The sequence below is a fragment of the Myotis davidii genome, unplaced genomic scaffold (assembly GCF_000327345.1).
Source record: "Myotis davidii unplaced genomic scaffold, ASM32734v1 scaffold435, whole genome shotgun sequence".
NCBI classification, from domain to species: domain Eukaryota; kingdom Metazoa; phylum Chordata; class Mammalia; order Chiroptera; family Vespertilionidae; genus Myotis; species Myotis davidii.
In genome coordinates, this window is record NW_006285998.1 from 23,208 (window position 1) to 33,268 (window position 10,061).

Sequence of the window (10,061 nt, forward strand, 5' to 3'; positions counted from 1 at the left end):
ACCCCCCCCCCGAACTAGCACTCTGGATTATCATAGGAAGATGTATTTCACTCTTTAGTCTAATTCCTAAAAGCTGCGAATTCAGTTATTCTTTGTGAACCACCTCTCCATTCATCAGGCAAGGAAAAACAGGGACACGATTTCCCAACAAATATGTGTTTCTAACTGCAGCACATGTGAGGTGGGTTCAGTCGTAGCCATCTAGATCTACCCCCTTCTGTGTGCCTGGAAATGGGGAAAACACCACTTGCTTTTGGTGGGTCTGGTCTAAACAGTTGTTTCTGTTTGCTTTTTAGGGGACATCACAGAGAGCATGCTGCCTCTGGCAGTGTCAAGTGTCACTTTAAGAGGGGCACCTCCGTGCTATAGTGTGGGGCCTCTGTGAAGGGGGGATGAGATCTATAGCCCTAAGTTCTTAAACCGACTTGCATCCAAACAGCTTCACCTCTTCCCCTTTTGCATGTTTGGTTCCCAGGAAAACTTTCATAAAGCAAATGTCTTACAACTAAAAAAGAAAAAAAGTTTGAAAATATGGGCGTTAATACATCACTTAGAAGTAAACTTTTATTTTTTTTGGCCTCCTGGTAGTATCTGGTACAATAGTCCCTAAATGAGTTTACATTCCTTGAGGAAGGAGTTATTTTTAGAAGATACTAATCTGATTAAGAGCTTAAATATAAAATTTTCTAAAGATGGGGGGGGGGGAAATAAAGTTAACTCAAAGGGAAATAAAATACAATACCAGTGTCTTGCATTTTCCAGAATGAACGCAATCCAGTTCCTATGGCCCATAATGCTGAGATTAGGAAGTACAAACTACCAGTTATAAAAATAGTCATAGGGGTGTGAAGTACATCAGAGGCAATAGAGTCAATGATATCATAATAACTACACACATGCCAGGTGGTTACTAGATTCAGTGTGATCATTACTCCATAAGGAATATAAATGTCTAATCACTGTGTTGTACATCTGAAGCTCATATTGTACATTTATTTATTTATAATTTTCCATTTTTATTGAATTTATTGGGGTGATATTGGTTAATGAATGTATATAGGCTTCAAGAGAATAATTCTATAACACATCATCTGTATATTGTATTGTGTGTTCACCAAAGTCAACTCTCTTTTGTCACCATTTATCCTCCCTTTACCCTCTTCACATCCCTAAACCCCCCTTTCCCTATTGTAACCATCCTATCACCCTACTGTTGTCTGTGTCTATGAGGTTTTTTTTCTTACTCTTTCAAAGAATGTGCACTGATTAAATTGGAATTGAGGGTATCAGTTTTTATGTATCTATCTATCTATAAATAATATAAAATATATGTGCATGTAAATGCACACTGTTGTATAGATATGTCTATGTATATTACCAGCTCAGTCTGCTGAGAGGGCTTAGATACAATGACACCCCCACCTGTCCCAAGTAGCAATGAGGAGACTCAGTAGGCATATGTTGGTTTCTGAGGGCAATTTCTTCAACAAAACGAGCCTGGGCTCTTTGGAGCAATGGCTGATTCCGGGGCTGGGGCTGGCAACAGACAAGATACATTTGGAGCAGCTTGCCGTAGCAGGAAACGATGATCACAGCTGATTAAAGAATGATGAGCTACCGCAAAGAGGCACAGAAGCCAACTTGAAGGGGCCTTTCCTTTCCAGTAAAACAAAGTGAGCAACAGAATAAATATGCAATACACATCGTAATAAATGTGACAGCAGCCCACTGAATAAAGTAAGAATCAATGGCCAGCCTGAAGCAAAGTAATAAATAGATAAAACAATAACTATGGGGAGGAATAACTCTTCCTTGTAATGGAATGCCAGCTAATACATATAGAAGGAACTATAGAGTTAGAAATTTGATGAAGAATGGTAAAAATAGTAGGTGAACGGCTAATGGCACACATGATGTGTTCTCCCTACAAGTACCTTTCCAAAAAATACTTATTACTTACAAAGAGACACCATCACTTGGCCAGTGAGAAACTTCAACAAGTGATAAAATTACCACCAGGAGGAATGGGGCACATTGACACCAAGGGCCTCCTGAAGGTACCAGCAAGGGCATTGCACCACCAACGTGTTGGTCCTGCCAAAAATGCAGTCACCTGAATCCAATCAAAGGAACCATCAGACAAAACTAAATTGAGCGCTATCTGTAAAATAACTGACCTGCATTCTGCAAAAGTGTCAAGGTTGTGAAATACAGAGAAGATACAGAGAAGGTTGCAGGCTATAGAAGACTAAAGGGGCATGAAAATAAAATGCAATATGGGATCCTGGGCACATTTTTTTCTTTTGCTATAAAAACTATATTGAAAGGATTTTTAAAAATTTGAATAAAGTATGTCCATTAGGTGATAGTATTAAACAATTTTAATTTCCTCACTTTTATAATTGATGTTGTTTTTAGAAAACGCATGATTCCTTTAGGGGAAAAGGAATTTCATGTCTGTAACGTACTTGCAAATAGCTCAGAAAAACATGTATACTGATGGAAAGAAAAAGCATATATGATAAACTATTGAGACTGGAGAAAAGTCGGTGACAAGTAAGTATACAGGAGTGCTTTGCACTGTTCTTGCAACATTTTTATATGTCTAAATTATTTGACACATATCATTTTAGAAGGAAAAGCTCACACTTTAACTTGAAGTTTTTCCTTTGGGGATTAAGCATTGCATACATTTCCCCCCTCTCTTTTCCATTGTGCTTTAAATGGAAACACTTTGAGCATCATGGCAAAAAAAGAAAGAAAAAAGATATGCTAATCACCTGCTCATCTCCACTGACCTTAGCCTACTGTACCTATTCAAGGATATGGATATGAAACATATGGGTATAACAAGTGACAAAAGAATGATGGAGACATTCAGAAATTTCTTTTACATTTTCAATCTAATAACTATTCCAAACTTTAAACTGCTGGTGGATATTATATATTGAAGCTGATTTTCCTAAAACTCTTAGTAAAACTAAAAATCCTTTGTTGGCCAGCTTGGCTACTTAGGGGACTGGAAACATCTACGTACAAGAGAGGTCTGTGGATATATGTTTTTTGGCTAATGCCTGCGCCTTCATAAGTAACACACAGACACAGACAACGGTGTGGTGATAGCCAGAGGGAAAGGGCTGGGGGGCTAGGTGGAGGTGAACAAAAGCGGGGGGAGTGGGGATGGAGAGAGACTTTGCTTGGGGTGATAGGCACATGATGCAGTGTGCAGATAATGTTTCATTGAGTTGTACACTTGAAACCTGTATGGTTTTGTGAACCAATGTCAACCCAATAAATTCTTTTTTTTTTTTTTTAAAGAAAGATGCCTAACTCAGGGCTGTGGGGCTAGGTGGAGGTGGACAAAAGTGGGGGGAGTGGGGATGGAGAGAGACTTTGCTTGGGGTGATAGGCACATGATGCAGTGTGCAGATAATGTTTCATTGAGTTGTACACTTGAAACCTGTATGGTTTTGTGAACCAATGTCAAGCCAATAAATTCTTTTTTTTTTTTTTTAAAGAAAGATGCCTAACTCCTTCCTTCCCATCATCTCCAAACAATGGCCTATTTCACTTTTAAGATATTCGGTTTAATGCTGTCCGGATTCTCTCTTTCACCATCTCTGACAATAGGCCCCCAACAGGCTCTGTGCCTCCCTCCTGTCTCACCTCCACCTCCCCTACACACGTGTCCCACTCTGCAGCCAGAACAGCTTCCAAAAATATGGATCTGACCGTGGTCCTGCTGCCTGAAACCCCTCAGTGGTTCCCTACTCCCAGTAGCCATCGGGGGGGGGGGGGGGGGGCGGAGACAGCAGCCTGGCCTGTGTGGTGCAGCACAGCAGCACCCTGAACAGGCCTGAAGCTATAGATGGGCCTGGGCTCTCTTCCCACACCCCACCTCTCCATAGGGCTCTTTCTTGTCACTATTACTTGTCCATCCTTCCTGTCTTGTAGTTACCCACCTAAAATCCAGCCTCCCTTAGAGGGCTGGTAAGCCCTCAGTGATGGGACCCTACTTCTTTTAGATCAGCGGTTCTCAACCTGTGGGTCGCGACCCCTTTGGGAGTCGAACTACCCTTTCACAGGGGTCGCCTAAGACCATCGGAAAAACACATATATAATTACATATTGTTTTTGTGATTAATCACTATGCTTTAATTATGTTCAATTTGTAACAATGAAAATACATCCTGCATATCAGATATTTACATTACGATTCATAACAGTAGCAAAATTACAGTTATGAAGTAGCAATGAAAATAATTTTATGGTTGGGGTTCACCACAACGTGAGGAACTGTATTAAAGGGTCACGGCATTAGGAAGGTTGAGAACCACTGTTTTAGATCCTGTCTCCAAGACCTCACCATGATCCATAGGTTTTTTTCGATTCTAACTAGTTAGTGTTCCCTGCAGATCAAGGTTGGATGCCTCCATGCTTTATCTGCTCACATGTCTCCTTGGACTGAAATTCTCCCACCATCTCCCCACAGTCCTTCTTGGCCAACAGTCTGGTTCTCCTCTTCAAGGTGCAGTGCAGGAGCCCCATCCCCTCCCTTAGATGCTCTCAGAGCAGACTGGGAAGTCTATTATAACTCTCTGTTATGATGACATTGCATTTTTGTATCTGCTTCCTAAACTGTATGCAGGTAAGCAGCATTTCTACTGTTGCTTTTAGCAAAAAAACCTCAGACCTTAACAGAGTGGACACTTCACAGAGGCTTTTGAATGGAAGCCAAAGCCCTCTCCCAACTTTCTCAAAACTCTAGCATTGCCAAAGCTCACACCCGTCTCTTCCCCTTAACAGGTGCCATCAACTGCCTGAAGGTCTCCTTGTATAGCCTTTCCCACTCGAACTTCTCTCCATAGCCTGTCAGTTGGTTTTCAGCTCCATTCATAGGGATTGCTACATCATTTTTTATTTTTCCATTTCTGAATTTCTCTTCTAACTAAAACATCTCTCTCTCTCTGACTGGCTTATTTCACTTAGCATAATAGGCTCTGGGTCCTTCCATACTATCTCAGAAGGTAAGATTTCCTTATTTTTAAAGGCTGGGTAGCATTCCATTGTGTAACTAGACCACAGCGTTTTTATCTACTCATCTACTGATGGGCACTTGGGCTGCTTCCAAACCTTGACTATTGTAAATAACACTGCAATGAACATGCGGTACATGTAGTCTTTTGAATTAGGATTTCGGGTTTTTGGGATATATTCCCAGAAGTGGAATTGCTAAGTCATAAAGCAGTTCCACTTCTAATTATTTTAGGTCTCTCCTACTGTTTTCCACAGTGGCTGCACCAACCTGCATTCTCATCAATAGTGCATGAGGGTTGCCCTTCCTCTACATCCTCAGCAGCACGTGTTTGTTAATTTACTGATGATAGCCATACTGACAAGCTTGAGGTGATATCTCATTGTGTGTGGTTGTTTTTTTTAAATTCTTACCCGAGGATATTTTTCCATTGATTTTTAGAGAGAATGAAGGAGAAGAGGTGGGAAGAGAGAGAGAAAGAAACATCAAGGTGAGAGAGAAATATCGATCAGTGACCTCCTGTCTGCACCCCAGGCCGGGATTGAACTCCCAGCCGAGGTATGTGCCCTTGACCAGCAATCAAACCTGCAACCTTTTGATGCATGGGATATGTTCTCCCATACAATTTATTTCTCTTTCATTTGTTGATGGTTTCCTTTGCTGTTCAAAAACTTTTTCGTTTGATGTAGTCCCATTTGCTTATTTTTTCATTTGTTTCCCTTGCCGGAGGTCATATGTCAGAAAAAAATATTGCTACGAGAAATATCCAAGATTTTTTCATTTATATGTAGAATCAAATGTACAAAGTAAACTAACAAACAAAGTGAAGACAGACTCATGGATGCAGAGAACAGTATGGTGATTGCCAGAGGGAAAGGGCAGTGAGGGGAGGCAGAAGAAAGTAAAGGGTTGTAAATAGTGATGGAAGGAGACTTGACTTGGGGGGTAAACACACAATACAATATACAGATGATGTATTATAGAACCGTGTACTTGAAAACTGTATGATTTTTTAACCAATGTCATGGCAATAAAAAAAGGACCTCTCTCTCCAGCTGCTTCTTTTACCTCCAGTCCTGATAATTCTGGTCTTATTGACCCATCAATCCCTCATTGTTTCATTGGCCTTCTACCTGGTCTGGGCCCCATGAGTGTGGGTCTGATTCTACTCCAAACCTCCTCTTTCTTGCTCTCTCCAGCCTCCACCAGAAAATCTGGCTCTTCTTTCTCTGCCACTCATGTCCTGGAGGAATGTCCTCTACCTTCAAGGCAATGAAATTCCTTCCTTAAGCTGGGGTTTCTGCCTCTGAATTGACAAATGCATGGCTTTTGTTCAGATCTGGGAACAAAAGAACCTTCCACTTGGGGGGACTTCATCGAAGGAGAAGGGACAAGCTAAACCGGAGGTTGCTGTGCATGTTACACCACGTCAATGTGCATGTTTCTAAGAATGTAATCCGACCACTCTGACCTGCTCTCCAGTCTAATGAAGAAGTGACTCTTGCGATAATCTAACTTCCCTTCTCTTAAGGCTACCAATTCTACTACTCCTTCCAGCAGGTTTTAGCTCCACCAATGAGGCTTCAGTAGAAATGTTGGCATGCCAAATTAAGGAAACCACGCAAGTGTGGCAGCAAAAATACTTCCCAAATTGTCACCACACATGCATTTCTAGCCTTTTGCCGCCCAGCACCACATGTCCCTCTCACCTTGTTCACTTTGCCAATGACCCCTCTTTCCTGGGGGTGGGGTGTTAGCGGGAGTCCCCAAGTGGCCTGCTGGTGCTGCCAACCTTTAAGTCCACCTGTAGCCCCATCGCCACAGCTATTACCTGAGGGCATTTCTGATGAGAATTCTCCTCCCATCTGCATTTTATCACACTAGTTTCATTCCCTAATTTTTGCCAGGCTCTTGTGGATTCCCACCAAATCACCACATCCCATTCCCATCTGACCTCCAGATCCTGAAATTCCTCTTCCTCCTCCACATCATAGGAGAGGGTGTGGATTTTGATGTCATCAGCTGAGAGGTCAATGAACTTCCCATCGGGGTACTCCAGACTCTCTTTGGTGGGTGACCGGTCCTCAATGAAGGTGGTCTCACAGCAGTCGGCAGCCACGCCATCCCCCCAGGAGCGCAGCATGCCCTCGGAGTAGAGGATGATGTTAGGGTGGTAGTGGGACTCCACCGACTGCTGCAGGGTGTTGGGGTCCAGCAGCTGCTGGACCGGCTCACTCCTGCCGCTGTCCAGGGTGGCTGCTGCCGCATTGCCCAGCAGCCGGCAGTTCTGGTACTGGGGTGCTGGGTAAACAGACACTAGGCCATCTCTGCTCTCAGCCATGAAGTTTCTGGTGTTAATTAAGCCATTCCTCTTGCCAGCATCGTTGATCTTACTGTGCATCAGCATAGTCTTCTGTTCAATGATGCCATCCATGGTGCTCTGCCTGCCCAGCTGGGTGTCGGGCTGTGGCTGCAGGGCTGGGCTTCAGGGTCACACTTGCCTCATGGAACCCATTTCTCCTGGAGGAGAATAAAACAGAGATGAGACAAGAAAATCACACCTGAAAAAGAGCTCATCACCCGGACCCGTGTTCTCTCAGGTATAACAGTCAGCCAGTACGCACCATGGCTAGGAAAGGGAGATGAGAGTCCAGCCCTACCAATTCTGCCAGTTTTATATTTTTAAGATTTTTTAATTGGCTTTTTTTTAGAGAGAGAGAAAGGGAGAGGGAAAGAAAAACATTGATGTGAGAGCGAAGCATTGATTAGCAGCCTCTTGCATGCCCCCAGCTGTCTCCTGCACACCACCTAGTAGGGATTGAGCCCTGAACCCAGGCATGTGCCCTGACTGAGAATCGAACCAGAAACTTTTCAGTCCACTGGACAAGGCCCAACCAACTGAGCTACATGGGCGAGGGCATCTAATCCACCAATTTTAAAAAGACTTTATGAGAGCAGCCGGCCAGAGAAAAGCAGAAACTGATTATCTGCATCTCTATAAAGTCTGTTTCCAAAAAGGACTCTGCAGAAATTGGGATCACTGCAGCTCTAGAGAAACCTGTGATGGGCAGTACTCATCCCGAATCTCACAGGTAAACCCAATCACGTTAGCATCAGACTGGTCCTCAGGGAGAACAAGGCTGCACATCTGTAATAGAGCTGGACTCTTCCAGGTCCATGGCTACTCATTCCAGCAAGCAACACACACCCAAAAAAGAAAGGGCTTAGATAACATCCCACACAAATTAGAAAATAAATGACAAGATCATACCATTGTACTGTAGATGGACAAAATTCCCCAACTGAGGAAATACATGTATATTCTGAGGTAGGTATTAGAATTAGCTCAACACACCTGCCTACTGGCTTTCCAGCATAGTCCCGGGAATCAGCCAATAAATTTCTTTGCCTTAATGGTGCTCAACTTAGAAAAATATCTATATATTATGGACAAAATTAAGAAGTCCTCCAAATTGTTTCTCCCTAGATTGTGTTTCTTTCTAGGATTTCAAATGTTAAAAAAAAAAAAAAAAGACAAGCTTGAGATCTTTGGAGCTAAAGAATGAATTTCTTCAGGTTTTTTATCTTTGCAAGTTAACTAATATTCAGGAAAATATTCTGTCTTGTGGTTTTAGGGTGCTCTGGCTTTCTATGAGGTTCAACCACTTTCTCACATTATAACTGTTTTACTTGGTGGTAGTTATCAGAAGTTACAATTTCAGACTGACTAAAGGAGAAGAGATAGAGAGGACACCTTGGTGACTAACTGGGAAATAATATTTTAATAGAGTTGACAAATGACCAGTCGAACTACAGTATATGCGCTGAGAGATTGGTCCTATTATTAGTGTTACACTGTGTCAAACTTAAGAGAGGTCAGAAACATACTTCCACCTCTGCTTACACAGCATAGAGTAGTTCGCTCAAATTTAAATATCTGAACAGATGTCGTGAGCATCTGCAACAAAGATGCTCACGTGTTTGAGCATCACCTCTGTGCTTGATCATCTTCCAAGCTGGCATCATATGCTTATTGAGGTATTTCTGGTCCAAACACTACAAGCCAGATGAGGGGCCCAGCATTGTGATCAACCCAGTGGCTTCTCTATTTTCCTAACTTTGTTGATCTTCCTCCTTCCACAGAGAAGCCACTGGGTTGATCTCAATGCCGGGCGCCTCATCTGGCTTGTGATCTGCAAGATGTACTATCAAGACTAGAATAATTTTCTTGAAGTCGGTTCATTCTCAGACTAACTCCTTCCTCCCAGATCCACTGTCAGCATCTTACAAAGGATACGCGGTTAAATCTCACCTCCTCAATGAAACCGCCTGCTCTTCCTCAGCCAGACTAACCTCTTCCTTCTCTGTGCCATGTTTCTCTTACAGTTCCTGTTGCATCCTTCTCTGCCAACACGGCATCTACTACTGTCAGCCTCCTCCTCCAGCCCCTGCTCCTGCCTAGGAGCTCCAAAAACCAAAGAAGCAGTGTTACCTTTTCCCTTTCGAGTGCCCATTATGCAGCAGGCACTCAGTGAAAGTGTTGACATAAACAGTATCGTCTTTTGTGATACCCATAATCCCTACTTAGTAATCTCCTTGCGCTGCACAAGCCCCAGATGTGAAAAAAGTACCTTGAGGCAGGCACAGCTTAGGTCTCTCTATAGTTCGCTGCCCAAAGTGCCCAGTGAGAACTGGCAGCATCAGCACCCCCTGGAAGCTTGTTAGAAATGCAGAATCCTGAGCACCCCCTGGAACTACTGAATCAGCACCTGCATTTTCACATGAGAACAAGCGATTCGTCTTCACGTTAAAGTTGAAGGGCACCACGCTAGGGTGGAAAGAGCAAGTTTGGCCTGTTGGACAAGTTGACTCGAATTTACAATAGATTATTTACTATATTTTTAGAGTATTAAATAAACGTATCAAGCAATCGCATTCTTAAATAAATATTTTCTTCTTGAAGTGAGGTTTTCCAGCTTTGAGTATTATAAATTAGGATTACATCTGAAAGAAAGGGGCTGGAAGT

At 42.7% G+C, this 10,061-nt stretch overlaps 1 protein-coding gene across 1 annotated transcript in view; it reads right to left on the bottom strand.

The window, feature by feature from the left end:
* SYNDIG1 (synapse differentiation inducing 1) overlaps positions 1-9,515 on the bottom strand; it is a 20,323-nt gene extending 10,808 nt beyond the window's left edge. The window contains exons 1-2 of the mRNA XM_006757249.2: positions 9,348-9,515; positions 6,990-7,555 (exon numbers count right to left, since the gene is read on the bottom strand). Coding sequence (XP_006757312.1) covers positions 6,990-7,469 — 480 coding nt within the window. The 5' untranslated portion in view covers positions 7,470-7,555; positions 9,348-9,515. The remainder of the gene's footprint in view (positions 1-6,989; positions 7,556-9,347) is intronic.
* Between the last annotated feature and the right edge of the window lie 546 nt (positions 9,516-10,061).